The sequence below is a fragment of the Helicoverpa armigera genome, chromosome 1 (genome assembly GCF_030705265.1).
Source record: "Helicoverpa armigera isolate CAAS_96S chromosome 1, ASM3070526v1, whole genome shotgun sequence".
Lineage (NCBI taxonomy): Eukaryota > Metazoa > Arthropoda > Insecta > Lepidoptera > Noctuidae > Helicoverpa > Helicoverpa armigera.
In genome coordinates this window covers 9,828,567-9,844,255 of record NC_087120.1, presented here as the reverse complement: position 1 = coordinate 9,844,255, position 15,689 = coordinate 9,828,567, and the positions used below count along the sequence as shown (strand labels likewise).

The 15,689-nt window shown below is 38.9% G+C and overlaps 1 protein-coding gene across 2 annotated transcripts; it reads right to left on the bottom strand.

Moving 5' to 3' along the window:
• Positions 1-44: 44 nt before the first annotated feature.
• LOC110374575 (nuclear receptor subfamily 2 group E member 1) lies at positions 45-7,464 on the bottom strand. Of its 2 annotated transcripts, none has more exons than XM_049841211.2 (7): positions 7,338-7,464; positions 6,761-6,876; positions 5,042-5,479; positions 4,849-4,953; positions 4,193-4,603; positions 3,946-4,092; positions 45-1,676 (listed from the first exon to the last, which is right to left on the bottom strand). In XM_049841211.2, the coding sequence occupies exons 1-7, from the start codon at positions 7,451-7,453 to the stop codon at positions 1,441-1,443; spliced, it is 1,569 nt and encodes a 522-aa protein (XP_049697168.2). In that variant the 5' UTR covers positions 7,454-7,464; the 3' UTR covers positions 45-1,440. The 2 variants fall into 2 exon arrangements, with proteins under 2 accessions (XP_049697168.2, XP_021188003.3); XM_021332328.3 differs by having other exon boundaries at positions 46-1,676; positions 5,042-5,482.
• Between the last annotated feature and the right edge of the window lie 8,225 nt (positions 7,465-15,689).

The window sequence follows — 15,689 nt, the reverse complement described above, 5'->3', positions numbered from 1 at the left end:
GAATCATTAACAGATATGTTCTGTTAATGATTCTGGACCACTAGTTTTTTTTTGTGTACTGCTTAAAATTCATTCCTACATAACAAAAAAACCTTTTGACATAAAAATAAAACTGACTTCCGAAAACGCTAAATGCAAAAAAAAAAAAAAAACAGGTGCATTGATCCAGCAGTTAGTCCTCTTTACATCGAAGTCAGTATGATTTTCTAAATTAAATGTTGTTTACATACAAAAAAAATAAGCCCAAATGCATGGTAGCTGGTGCACACCGTCGAAGACAAAGTTTTTAACATTTACATGTATTGCAATGGAGGTGTTCTCGATTAGGTACTTTGCGATCATGGTGACAATGTCAATCTGGTAACCTGTTCCTCTTATATGTAAAAGATGAGGAATTAAGAAGAGGATTTTTTGGGAAGTTGGTTGAAAAACTTTTTAGCAAAAGTCTTCGAATGCACCTGTAGAATTAGGATCATAGGTGGTTATGTGGTTGTGTTCGGATCACCTACCTCGTCCTACATACATTAATTGGAGACCGCGTGTGCCTTGTCGAATTAAAATTCAGCGTACTATAGGTATTATAGGTTTATATATAATCATACCATGGTGTCAAGTTTTCAGTTTGAATGAAGGCGGGCTAAACTAGAGGAAGACCATGCGATAAATGGATTGTGGGAAAGTGGGGATAAAGAACGAAAAAAATTCCTAATAATCGAGCAATATGTCATACGATTAAGCTTATTTTGTAATTATTCTAGTGACTTATATCTTAATGGACTTAGCTCTTTTGACTAGACAGAATATTAGAGCGATTTCAAACTAGCAGATTATCTGCTCGGTCAGCTAGCGACTACAACTGACAAAAATAGTGCTCTGAGGGAGTATAGGGAATATGTTCGTGTACATTGTGGATTGACAGATTTATACGCGCTTAAATACTTACTAGTTTGAAACCACTGTTTAACATAGGTATATTCGCAAATGTGACCTGGCTTGATTGTAGCTTTTACAGAAAGATTTAGCTAATTGTAGTTGAACCTCAGTTCGCGTCAACTGGGATCAGCAAGAGCCTAAATTCTTTCAACGGTGAAGAACAGCAAGAAGATATCGTGATAATTTACACTAGCTTAGCGAACTATTGAATATTTACATGAAGTCCTAATATACCCACTACTTCAACATAGACTGGAAACTTGGAAAGGTTCTTGTCAAACTTTATGACGCCTTGTAAACACCAGTTTTTGGTACGTCATGACTCAACAGCCATCCGCGTAGATACCATTGCTTGGAAGTTAGTTGCGAGCCACCATTTAGTTTAGCGAGAACTATGGAACTATAGTTCATTCATAGTAAGTATCCACCAATTCACTTCAGTCACTAGCATTCGCGCATACATTCAGTTATTAATTTCTAATATTTACAACAAAACTATCTAAAAAATCACATTGAAGTATACATGAGTATTCGAGAGAGAACAGAACTTATATCATCTAGAGATGAAGAAGGGAATAGCAGGTATTCCAGAGTTTTCCTGTTAGCTGCACAGCAGATGCTTGGTAGCAGCAGCATCAGTTTTCCGAAACGCGCGGAGTCTTTTGCAGCGCAGTGCTTTTGTAAGAACGACAAGAACTGGTCCTGCAGCATTTCGGTATGCGATGTGGATTCCTCCGCCGACTCTGCACCAAACAGAATAATGTTTTTATAAAAAATACTTACATACTACTTATCATTTTTCAACAATGTTGGTGTCGGCTTCGTCCAGTCAAACCGGGTGTAGTTGAGGACTTATGTTTCACATTGCAAAGCAGGAGGAAAGCCCGTACTGGGGGAGCTCCAGAAGCTTTTTAATGCCGTCCTCTTTGAAGGGAGAACTCCAGAGGCGTGGAGTAGGAGTGTTGTCGTCCTGTTCTTCAAAAAGGGAGACAAAACCCAGCTGAAGAACTATCGACCCATTTCCCTCCTAAGCCACGTATATAAGCTGTTCTCAAGAGTGATCACGAACCGACTTGCGCGAAGACTCGACGAATTCCAACCACCGGAGCAGGCTGGGTTTCGGAGCGGATACGGCACCATAGACCACATCCACACAGTGCGGCAGATTATACAGAAGACCGAAGAGTATAATCAGCCCCTGTGTCTAGCATTTGTGGACTATGAGAAGGCCTTTGACTCGGTTGAAATCTGGTCTGTTCTGGAGTCCCTGCAGCGTTGTCAAGTAGATTGGCGATACATCCAAGTGATGAGATGTCTCTACGAAGCCGCTACAATGTCCGTCCAAGTACAAAATCAGCAAACAAGGCCCATACCGTTGCATCGAGGAGTGAGACAAGGGGATGTTATTTCCCCGAAACTGTTCACTAATGCAATGGAGGATATGTTCAAGACGCTGAACTGGAAAGGACGTGGCATCAACATCAATGGCGAACACATCTCTCACTTGCGATTTGCTGACGATATCGTCATCATGGCAGAAACGCTGCAGGACCTACAACAAATGCTGAACGACCTGGCTGAATCTTCTCTACGCATCGGCCTACGGATGAACTTGGACAAAACCAAGGTCATGTTCAATGAACATGTTCTACCGGAACCGATTGCGATACACGGCGCCGTTCTCGAAGTTGTTCGGAAATATGTATACCTCGGGCAGACATTGCAGTTAGGTAGAAACAACTTTGAGGACGAGGTGAATAGGAGAATTCAGTTGGGTTGGGCTGCATTTGGGAAGCTACGTCGAGTCTTAACATCGTCGATCCCACAGTGCCTAAAGACGAAAGTCTTCAATCAGTGCGTCCTACCTGTCATGACTTACGGAGCCGAAACGTGGACACTGACGGTACGGCTGGTCCACAAGTTTAAAGTCGCTCAGCGGGCTATGGAAAGGGCTATGCTTGGCATTTCTCTGAGGGATCGCATCAGAAATGAGGTAATCCGTCAGAGAACCAAGGTCATCGACATAGCCCACCGAATCAGCAAGCTGAAGTGGCAGTGGGCTGGCCATATTAGCCGAAGAACCGATAACCGTTGGGGTAAACGAGTTCTAGAGTGGAGACCACGCCTCGGCAAGCGTAGTGTAGGACGTCCTCAGGCACGGTGGAGTGATGACTTGCGCAAGACGGCTGGCAGGAGCTGGATGCGAGTAGCCGAAAATCGATCTCAGTGGCGTGCACTTGGAGAGGCCTATGTCCAGCAGTGGACTGCGATAGGCTGATGATGTTTCACATTGAGCGACTGCCTATCTGACCACCCCACGGACCCGTCTCGGCGGTGCGCGTTGTTCAACGCGTGGGTTTAAGAGCCACTAACAGTCTGACCTCACGCTGCACGCCCACGGTCACGCTCTCTGAGTCCCTCACGCTGCTCTCCCACAGTGGGAGGAATCATTTGATGATTTATCATATAAAGAGTCGATAATAACTTGAGCCGTTTCTAAGAATTAATAAGTAGCCAGACGAACCATATTTATTACTTTGGCTAACTTTGACCAGCTATTATGAATTAGATCCAGATAAAGTGATTAATCTATCACACTGTCTGGTCAATTTGGGTTTTATATACAATGACCAGTCATGATGTATAATATATATTTAATCACTTTGGCTGTAATCTATATATATATAAATGAAACCCGCTTTCCGTTGTCACGACATAACATGAAAACCGCTTGACCGATTTGGCTGAAAATTAGAGGGGAAGTAACTTAGACCCGGGAGAAGGTTTAAGGATAGTTTTTGTCACCATCCGGCACGGCACGGGATCTATATTTATAAGTACCTAGATACATCATTGGACAGGAAATCTGTTTACCCTTGGTCGAAGGAAAACTATACAAGTGCAGGGTTACGTAGAAATCTTGACACAAGTCTGCTAGTTACTTATATACCTCTAAACTTTCAAGTGTACATTCAAAAACATTCTAAGTGTGTAACTGTGCAAGTACTTTACCTGTGCGAAATAACAACGTGGATTTTATCCAATCATACTCCGACCTGTCTAGTCTATTTCGAGATAATCTTTCCAAGAGATATGTTAACTTCTTGAGTTCTTCCTTGATATACGGTCGTTTCGAAACTGCCGACGAGACTTCGTTATCTAGAAATAAGAAAGTCATGAACAAAACATACAGCTACTACTTAAAAACTGACTCATGGTCTAAGTCTAAGTACTCGAACGAATTGTTATGTTATCGTACCTTCTTCGAAATAAAATAGATATTCTGCTGCTGTGAGAATGAATAACTCCTTCCATTTGCTTCTCAGTAGGTTCGTTTGTTCGGATGGTTTCAAGTGAACAAAGGACCCAACTCCGTGTAACCATTTTATACTGGACACCAATATTTTTGCAGCCGGGCCACACATCTCTTCATCAAGCTTCCACGTATCGTAACAATACTTTTTGAATTTTGTTGTCATTTCTGTAATGCCGTCCAAACATCCTTTGTTGTTATCAACTACTTGTATGGTCCTATGACGGTCATTCAAGTAGTCGACGAATGTGTAAGGCTTATAGTCTAAAGTTTGGCCACGTTTGTCTGAAATCTTTGAAACGATATGTGCTGGTGGTTCAAAGTTGGTAGGAGACAGAGGTGGCGGTTTTCTTGAATCTGTGAACAAATATTTAAACATAAACCGTAAACGTGGAATGATAATATTCTCTAAGAGAATACGATTTATTGAGTACGAATTATACGAATTATAGAGCATACAAAACACAATCGCAATAGGTACGCATAGTCGCTTGTTCAGCTGCAGTAAATTCGCAAGGCTAGGCAAAATCCCAAATCAACAACCAAGTAGGTATCATTGTTATTATTCGTAAGTATACATATACGTAACAGTAAACACACACCTTCTTTATCGACGGCATCTGTTTGACAATCAACTTTGCATGCTTCTTCAGAGCTAGACACTTCATCTTCTTTAATTTTTTCCGTGGGCTGAGGCTCTGGCTTTTCTATGAAAAAAACAATTCACATAAATAAACCATTAATTTCACAAATAAGTCTTTAATAAACAACAAGGGTATAAAAGTTTTTACTTACTTTCCATAGAATGTGTAGATCCGGATGTGAGGACGGGTGGAAACAAAATGTTTGTCGGAATGTAAGCGGGATGCGGAACAGGATAATGGAGAGATGCCGAAAACAGCGGAATCTTAAATGGATTGAGGGGACTGAGCGTGCCGACATGAGTACTCAGAAGTGGGTTCAACTGCGAAGTGTCGGCTGACATCGTTTCAGGAAGTCTCGACGCGGGGAAATCGTGAAACGACGACCTTTCTAAAAATGAATTGTGTACACTTGCTTCAGGGAGAGTGGAGACGAGTCCATTATAAGCGTGTAGCGGTGGGAAGCTGGACATGGACAGGGGGGCGGGGCTGGGGATAAAAGACTGTTGTCGCGTGAAGTTGTATCCGAGTTTCTGGAGCGCCATGTGATGTTGAGCCGCGACGGACGGACGGGGAGCGCGTTCGTGCTGAACTGCTGCAAGCCCGGAATATTGTTTGAAAATTAACTACTACTACTATGTAAATAGTTACCATGTGGACATCTAAATCCTACCTAAATAGGCAAGTATAACTAAAATCAGCTACCTACTCTTTATTAAGTGTCGCTAAACAATCAAACAGGATACGTAAACATTTGAAATCTGATGACAAAATAATAAGTGATACGCAAACAACTTCACAGCTACGCTTGAGGGGGTGAGTTATGTAATAATAGAGGAGAGGCAGGGTGCGACCTCGCCAACGATCAGCGTGCCCGCAATCAATTCCATATGTAAATAAATATCTGTGTGAACTGCGGCTGCTGGTGACAGCCTGTCTGTACGAAGCAGTGTTTACTTTATCACCACAGTCTGACTTTTCAAACCCAACCTGTTCACGTCTTCCCTCAAAAAATATTTTGTTTTACTAAAGCTGCAATGTTGATGGTTGTCGTGATACACTTAGCTGCTCTTAGAACTACCGTACCGTATCTCATGCAAAAAGTATAGTTTAAAGAAACAATCGACTTTTAGGTAAAGATATTAAGGCACCTCGGCCTTTCAAGTTTTCCTACTTGGAAAACATGGAAAAGTTAACAATCACAAAACATGGCAGAAATTACGATATCTTTTTGGGTTCTAAATCGCTCCTAGTTTGTTTGTGCCGACTGAGCATAATTTAGTTGAGCATTAGAAACACTTGAGCAACTAGGAAACTTTTTCCGCTATTAAAATCTCGACATGATCATATCGCGATTTTATATGAAACTGTTTATATTTGACTTCGTGAGAGCGCAAACCTGCGCTGACACGAAAGGGAATAAAAGGCTCGCCTCTCTGGGCCCTGCGTTTTTTCTCACTCACCACTTACTAACACTTGTGTACCGCAAATACTTGAAATGTTTCCTAATGGAAAAGACATGCTGCGAAAGGAGCCACCCTGGATAAATACTTTATTGGTACAAGTGCGCGACCGTGTTCACTATTGATTACCGTTAAATGGTGCTTCCTCTTTACTTTTTCTTGGGAAATGTTGGCGAATAGACTGCATAATCCTAGAATGCTTGTATAATAATAGGTATGATATGAACATTTTGCAAAAAAACATGCCTAAATCAATGCCGTGTAAACAGGATAATTAGGGTATTAATAGATTACGTAATGTTTGTATTACCTATATACGGGCAGATAGTAGAGAGAGTAAGTTTTGTTATGTACAGATAAAAATTATGAATTCGTGAAAAATACAAGTTAAACAGCAAAACTGAACTCACCGTCTTTCTTCATATTGACACGAAGACATTTGGAAAACCGACACGCCTGACATTGGTTCCGCCGCGTCACATCCACGACGCACCGACCATTTTCCTTGCACACGTAGTCTAAATTACTACATAAGAGAAATACATAGAACGATACATTAGGTAGGTACCTACATTGTAATCGCTGAATTGACATTTGACATGCAGCAATTGATGACAAATTACTCGTGTATTAACTACCCTAATGAAAAGGCAGTACAACAGAGTAATAATGTTCATTGGTATTGCAAAGGCTTATGTAGATATTTTTGGACAATGTTTTGTGCCTTGCTGGCTAAATTCCTTGACTTGTAAAGGGAAGCCACAACAGACTTATTAATCATCCCAAGTTTCCTTGAGAGGGTTTTCTTTACAATAAGAGAGGCATACCATTACGTACAGTCAACTTCAGGTCAGTGGTAACAGTTTTAAAGGAAAATCGTACTTATTACTATTGAGTTAAGGTGCATGACAGTTACCACTGATGTGCGGTCTACCGTACTTTAGCAACAAAAAATGTTGTAGGAATAAGATAACACTATGTTAATACCGTCTTATACTCCGCTTGAAGAATCCTCTGCAGCCATCACACGAGGCTACCCCATAATGTTTTCCAGAGGCTTTGTCCCCGCAGACGCGGCACAACGTCTCGGGCTTCGCCTCCATGCTAGTACCTGTGTAATAACATATTATGATGAGGTCCTGAATACAGCCCGGTTACCTGTCAGGTAACATCACTTCCACATAACCATCTTAAGTGGCTGAGACCGATCAAGAAAGTCGGCATCGTTTAAGACATATCTTCTATTAATCAATTTACTCATTGAAAAGTAGCTTTAACTTGAATTACGAGTGAAACCAAACTCGGGTTTTTGCCATTGTCCAGGAAATCGTGAAGGCTTACTTACCATACGCATCTCAGCTTGTCCAAAGCTGTATATGTTTATAAATATCATGCGTTTTCTGAAAAACAGTTTACATAGGTATAGTTCGGCCGTTCAGAGAATGCGTTCCTGACACCTATCAGTTCGTCACGACTAGTGATGGGCACAACATAACACTGAGTTCGTTACCGTTCCCCCAAAATAAACCGCCGCATTATTTTAAGATTATTTTCGTTTTAAATTGGCGGAATCATTTAAAATTTATATTTTAGTTATTTAAGTGGAAACCAAAAAAAGGTAATATTCATATAATAAAACGTTGTATTTATTCTTTGTTACAAAGTTACAATCTGTATTTCTATGCAATAAAGTAAGTACATTTAATTGAATGTGCGTACAGAATATTAATCAGACTCCGATTCGCTTGAGGAGGTGGTGTCTTCATCATCATCTTCGCCTACGTGTATAATTATATTAGGTATTATCAATAACAGAATCAATCCTGATATCTCGGTCAAAATCTTCCAAAATGAGGTTTTTAGAGCTCTACCTCACTGGGACGCCATGGCGACGTCGCCAGCGGCACAGGTCTGGCTACTTCTGGCATCCAAATGTCGCCAAGTCGAGTGGCCATGGCGTCTCGACAGTCAATTGTTTACGTCGTCGCTCAAGAAATTGCAAGCTGACTGGCGACCACATTGGCAACTGTGTGAGGGAGGTGCGCTTTACCGTGTACATTATAGTGGCTACTGTGGCCACGTCGCCAAGTTGCCACGGTAGCCAGAAGCCACATAGGGAACTGTAGCTCGTGGCCACGCCTCCAATTTGGCGACGTTGCCAAACCGTCGCCAAGTGAGTTAGGTTCCATACATTTCAATACTAACTGCTATGATACGTAGCCGGCGACGTCGCCATTGGCGTCCTAATAAGGCCGGGCACTTAGTCTTAGCGCACGAAACGACAACAAACGTCTATTTAGCGGCACAAAATGACGGCCCATGATGCCATTTGGGGTTACCATTTTCAACCTAAATATAAAAATGCTACTTCCTTTCGCGCGTTCAGTTTGATCATAGTTTTATTTTTATATTTCATAAAAGTTATCTTATAGTCCATTATTTTCAAATTCTTAAAAAGAAAAACAAAACGTATTATTTTATATTATAAGTATAACTGTATAAGAACCATCAACCAGAACAGATTACGATACTTGCCTGTTATTTTTAGCACAGCACTACAAATATAAAGCGCTGACATAACCTTGTAATAGCGCAGTATAGATTTAGAAAAATATTGTTTAGCAAGTTATTTGACACTCAATTTGGCACAAAATTACAACATTCATTGATGATTATTGATATAATAATGTTGTTTTAATGCTCATCAATTGTTAAAACGATAAACAACCAGCAAAAATATTTTTATCGTACTGCAACGCCATTACAAAGTTACGTCGTCAGTTCAATCGCGATGTGTCAGAAACGCATTCTCTGAGCGGCCGAACTATAGGTACGTTAACTATGAATTTTTGGCTAAAACCCTACCGGCCGGTGCATTCGTAAGTACCTAGTGACATACATGTGCTAATCTGAACGGCAGGATTTTGAGGGACACGAGACAAAAATCAATAAATGACAATGACTAAGAAAAAAATACTTAAGTACATAAAAATTTCAAATGATTTTATAAATATGCAGAATGTATATCATTTTAAAAATACAATATCGTAATCAAATCATCTGCCAAACCCAATATGCACCCTTATAACGACATTATAAAGTTTTGAAAGAATATCGCTACGTCACTGACGGCAGGTATTAATAATCGATTGATTATTCAAATAGGAAGGCCGGCGGAGCGACATCATACGGTAAAATATAAAAAATAACTCTTCGGTTGTCAGCTCAGATAAATGGTATTTTGATAGAAGTTTTATCAAATCACCCATCACCGTATCGCGTACGTAGAGCTATGTATCGCGTGACACTTGCTGTTTGGTATTATGCTGGGTGCCCACCAATACTTATGTATTCCCTAATCTATTTTTGTGTGTTTGACAGTCGATTGTTTTATCAAGATTTCAATGAGTACCTACTTCAGCTCTGCTATTGAACTGGCACCTACCTCATACCCGAGTACGGTAGTGTTCCAAACTATCTATGGAGTACCTACATACCCAGGACCTACGAGTTTGAGAACAAAGTCAACAGCTTTATTTTTGTAATTTCCACAACTTTAGATTTCATCACTAGATAATTATTTTGTGATAGTTCAAATGTTCCCTGTGACTGCTGACTGCCAGGGGCATATGTCGGTTCTCAGGGCGCGGGCGGGGCGTCGGCATTCTTAATGGGGGACCGACTTATTGCTATATCGTTAGCCGTTATGTCTTTGTGCATCTATGATCAATCTATAAGAAATGGAAACAGACTTTCAACTATTTACCAATGATGCATTTTTGGAAAACATTGCGGAGGCGGCTTGGTCTCGTGCCACATGTACCTACTTTATGATTCCCCACTCTATTATCCGTAAAACCCACTTGACCGTTATAGTTTTCCTCCTTCGTCACCTTATAGGTATTATTATGGATTATATTATCTGAGTGGAGAGGTAAGACTTAGACATTATAGCATAAATATTTGTCGAATTTCATCGTTTGAGAACTGCAAACGTAGTCGTAGGATACCGCACCTACACTTACTTTTGAGGGGAGAGCTGTTAGATCTGATATCGCGAAATTGCGACTGTTTCAAAAGAAATCTCAAGATGAAAAAATAATTCTCCATAAAGAAGAAATCAACTGTAATGACATCTGAATGTTAGAGTACCTACTCCGTAAATGACTTTAGAAGTTATAACTACCACAGGTACCAGTTTAGAGGAGGAGTGTAATGTCACAGCCGTAATTACGAACTAAACTCAGTCATCAATTTGTAAGTTATGTGTATAGTATCGGTAAAACAGTGACATGTTTTTGTAATTGTGGCGTGACGTGTACAGGTCACAATTACACCGTATGTGCGGCGAAAATGACGGGGGTTTCGGTTCAATAATTATCCATGAATGGTAAACGCTACATGTTTTGATTGTAGACCTCCCCTCCGTAATTGCTATTCAAGTGGTTAACTTTTGGCTTTCGACTTTTGTAAGCAATACTGTACAGGTAGATAGATATATTTACTAGATCTTGGTTTGTACAAGATATAAAGCAAGAACTTTTAGGCTTGCCTGCCATTTATGCTAACACGCAATGTAAAACACATTAACTTAAAATTTCCTTTTGAGATGGGATCGAACAAACGCTTGAGGGAAATACATATACCTACGTATAAACGGTGTTAATAGTTATTTGTTATACAAGAGTGCAAAGTTGATTTTTAACCGCGGGCTCAATTTTGATGACCGAGCAAGCGAAGGATTCTAAAATTGAAACACGAGCGTAGCGAGTGTTTCAATAATTAGAATCCAGAGCGACAGCGAGGGAATCAAAAGAGCACAAGGTGAAAAATCTTTGCACTCGAGTGCAACACGTAACTTTTCATCCCACCTCATCGAGGAAATTACTAAAACAAAATGGCGCGCACATATGAGTGTCAAATTAAAAAGATGTACCTATTAAAGTTCATTTATTTGAAAACTCAGTTTAAAAATGAAACGAGGTTAAAAATCTATGTAAAGACAATAATAAAAAATACTTAATGAATTGAATAATTATTTTAGGCAGTATTTTATTTGTTTAATATGTATTTGTATGAAAAGTCTTATCAAGATTGTCACAAATGGAGTATTGCACACGATGTTCTAAATTCAAATCACTTTGCCGCTCTAGAGGATAAAACCGGCTTTTGCGCTCAGATATCAAACTACTCTTTCCGAGATGGTGGGATGAAATAGTTATTTGTTATACAAGAGTGCAAAGTTGCTTTTTAACCGCGTGCTCAATTTTGATGACCGAGCAAGCGAAGGATTCTAAAATTGAAACACGAGCGTAGCGAGTGTTTCAATAATTTGAATCCTGAGCGATAGCGAGGGAATCAAAAGAGCACAAGGTGAAAAATCTTTGCACTCGAGTGCAACACGTAACTTTTCATCCCACCTCATCGAGGAAATTACTAAAACAAAATGGCGCGCACACATGAGTGTCAAATTAAAAAGATGTACCTATTAAAATTCATTTATTTGAAAACTCAGTTTAAAAATGAAAAGAGGTTAAAAATCTATGTAAAAACAATAATAAAAATTACTTAATTAATTGAATAATTATTTTAGGCAGTATTTTATTTGTTTAATATGTATTTGTATGAAAAGTCTTATCAAGATTGTCACAAATGGAGTATTGCACACGATGTTCTAAATTCAAATCACTTTGCCGCTCTAGAGGATAAAAACGGCTTTTGCGCTCAGATATCAAAGGGTAAAACTACTCTTTCCGAGATGGTGGGATGAAAAATTTATTCTGTACGTACTACCATAATACCTGCCACTAAATAGTAATTAAATAAGCGAGTTCCTAATTAAAGCCAACGATTACCAAATTAACGAAACAAACCACAGTGCACATATTGGCCGATTTTTTATATGGTGTAATTATCCGCACCCCACGTTAATTTGTATAGACTGATATCGTGTCAGGGTCTCGCGACATTTGCACCTATTTCCTGACACTTCGCTGCATGGGAGACCTGATCAATTATTATCATCATTTCGCTAATGTTGTGGCCAAAGGTCTCTTATCTTACCTAAGTATTAATTATTTAATTAAATAACTAGATTGGATTTGTGAAATCTTACTTCTTAAATCCAGTTTTCCTCACAATTTACCTTCAGTCACCAGTTTGGAATCGAGTCCCTAATATAAAGCCATCTTTAAACGAAGGTAGAAAAATACTTCTTTGAGAAAATTTCGAAGAATAGGTACTTTCAATAAATAAGAATCCAATCCATAATCATAAAAATGGGAGAAAAGTTGGAAGGTGAAGAAGGGCAGATACATTATATGTTGTATTTGGAAGTTTTTTTCAGTAAATAAATATTTTATATACCTATATTAAATAAATAGATAAGTAAATAAATAGTTTGCTTGCACATATGTATGAGGTCGGAATAATCCAGCAGTTAAGGTTATCTAAAGAATGGAAAAAGGTAGGTAATGTAGTTGGACGGCCAAGATGACTGTGAAGATCTGAAGATTCGTGGTCAATGCAGAGGCTACAACATGCTACCATATAAAGCAGTCATAGATCATTCACTGTAGACGATGTTGAATAACCAATGGCCTCTATTGTGGAACGACTTGATTAATTAATCAGGTTGTATTATTTATTATCCATGCAGGTTTGCGCCAAGCGCTGTCCGGTCGTAACGATCGATCCTTATTACAGCAACACTCAAATATGAATTTCTTTCGAAGGTAAACATTTCACTTGGGCATTAGGGTGCGTCCCAAAATGGCGCAATTCCAAAAGCAAGAAGGTTCCGCGAAAATTTGGTCTAACCAACCGATAACGTAAATGTTGTCGTTGAAATAACGACTTGATTTTCTGTTTGTATTAAATTAAGTTTACAAAAATATTATTAAATAAAGTTCCTAGGCATTAAAAAAAATAACGATCAACTAAATTTTAAAGTCGGGAAATAAATGGGAAAATAGATCTTAGCTTATTGAAGAACGTACCTAGCTACCCTTAGTTTGACCCACGCAACAACATTGTTTGATCATTTTTCTTGCAGTGATAATCGTGAATATTTAATCGAATGATGTTAGTGAAGCCAAGAAGTGATTCCTCAGTTCAGTTACTTTTCCATGTGTGAGTAATGGCATATCTATGCGGCGTTTCTTGAGTATTATTTTTCACATCTAATTCAAAACGACAGTTTTTGCTGTGATTCTATTTGAAAATACATACATTTTTGGCCATGCCGAAAATGCTACTATAAAAAACATCCAAGTGCGAATCGGACTCGTGCACGATGGTTTACTTAAATATCAAATCTACGACCCCTATTTTTTTTGTTGCTCTAGTTTTCAGTTGTCTGTACAACTGAAACTTCACGTTCAAACTTTCACGGTTCAAAAGATACAGCCTGATAAAAGATGGACAGCGAAGCCTACAAAGGCTTCATTTTACGGAATTCCTGTTGAAAATCCTTGAAACGACAAGTTCTTTTTTTAGCCAACTTAATCTCTGCTAACACGAATGGAAGGACTTATGCATGCTGCAACTGCATTAATTTTTAGGTCAATGAATTGAGAAATATAAAAACAATCGCTGCCTAGGTATGTAAGTAACAAGCTCTACTCAAAATAATCCTGAAACATTCAAGTGCTTGGTCAATGTTTATGAAAGCGTGCCCACATAGCTGATAATCATATGGTGACGCATCCTGGCAAATTCACTCCAGGGTATGAACACAAAAAAATATGAATGAATGCGGGTTTTACTAGGACTTTATTCTTCTATTAGGACGCGATGCTCGCTGAATGCGAAGAAAAATCCCATACATACCATGCACGTTTGTTTCAGGCTTAGGTATATTTTAAACTATGAAATAATATTTAGATATTCAAATCTACCTACTTATCTATGGACACTGGGCAAGCATTTTTTTTTAATTTGTCTACAGTAAGTTTTCTAAGTTTAAAGCTGCGCAGGTTTGCTGTCTGCCCTAGCTTAGATAATTTTATGGTAAAATTAAAGTGCCTATAAATGTAAAAAAAAATGTACAAGTTATAGGTAGGTAATTATATCATTACAAATCTAGATTTGATTAAGAAAAGTTAACATTCGCCAGCAAGAAGTAATAATCAGGGAAAGTAAAAAAATTTGTTCTGTAATCGATTGGAACAATGAAAGGTACTCACGTTTCTGATGTCTTCAGTCTCGTAGATAATGCTCAACTATCAGACAGCGCCAAATGGTTATGTCCTCGGTTATAAAATTGTTCACCCCGGGGTGGTAATAAAGTAGTGGGCGGATTGTGTATGTGGGCGGAGCGACCTTTTATCCCTTAGCTGCCGAGCCGACGATTGGTTTATGTTTAGGGGGCGTGACACTTTGCTCCTTATCCTGTTCATTATTAATGCTGAATAGTACTTGAACAGGTGCGGTAACCTCACTGTCTTCGTGTATCAATTATGCTTTTGATATTTGAATTGACTCGGCGATTCTTAATAGTCTCTTCATTTCACCTGTGAATTAGATTGGAGGTATTAGACAGTGAATAAAGGCTATGTGTATGTGTAGCTTTAAAGTCAGTTAAAACGAAGACCCCAAGATGAACTATGAAGAGCATCAGTCATATCTGTCTGACGAAGGAGCCAAACTGGTATCTAGGTTCCTGGGAACCTAGAAAAAATAGGGCTATACCCAAGTGCAAAGAAGTTCCGAAGATGAAGTGAAAAGTACAAAATTAGGTAACCTAGGTAGTGAAATTACCCCCAAATCAATCAAGTCTCTATTTTTTTAGAGCATTGCTATCTTCAAGTCTTTAATACCAAGTCATTAACTAATATTTTACTGGTTTATCAAGACACGGCAGAAAGTACTTACCTAATATTTATAGACACGGCATATTTTCAGTAGCGATCGTTACAGCGCAAGCCGACGTAGCCAAGTAGTTTTAGAGCTAATTAGGTGTTTAGTCATAAAACTGACGAGCTTCTAGCCCATTACTTGGACATGTATCTTATATAACCAGATTGTGGGACATAGTCTCGAATTTTTGCAAGGCGAATACATTGGGCCGAGCAAAGTCAACTCTCTAAAGCCTTTTTGAGATTAAAGTGACAAATAAACCTGCCATTTTCTCATTAAATCATAGAAATGTACCCAGGGACCAATGAAAGTCTCGATCTAGTAATAAAAATTATGATGTGTGAATTGTCTTGTAAAAATGTTAATTAATGAAATTGTTCAAGAAGACAACGACTGAAATGTACGGTATCCGGGTACCTATGCCATATAAATGTAGATAATTATTATATTTATGATCTGAGGGTTTAGGCCTTTAGGCTA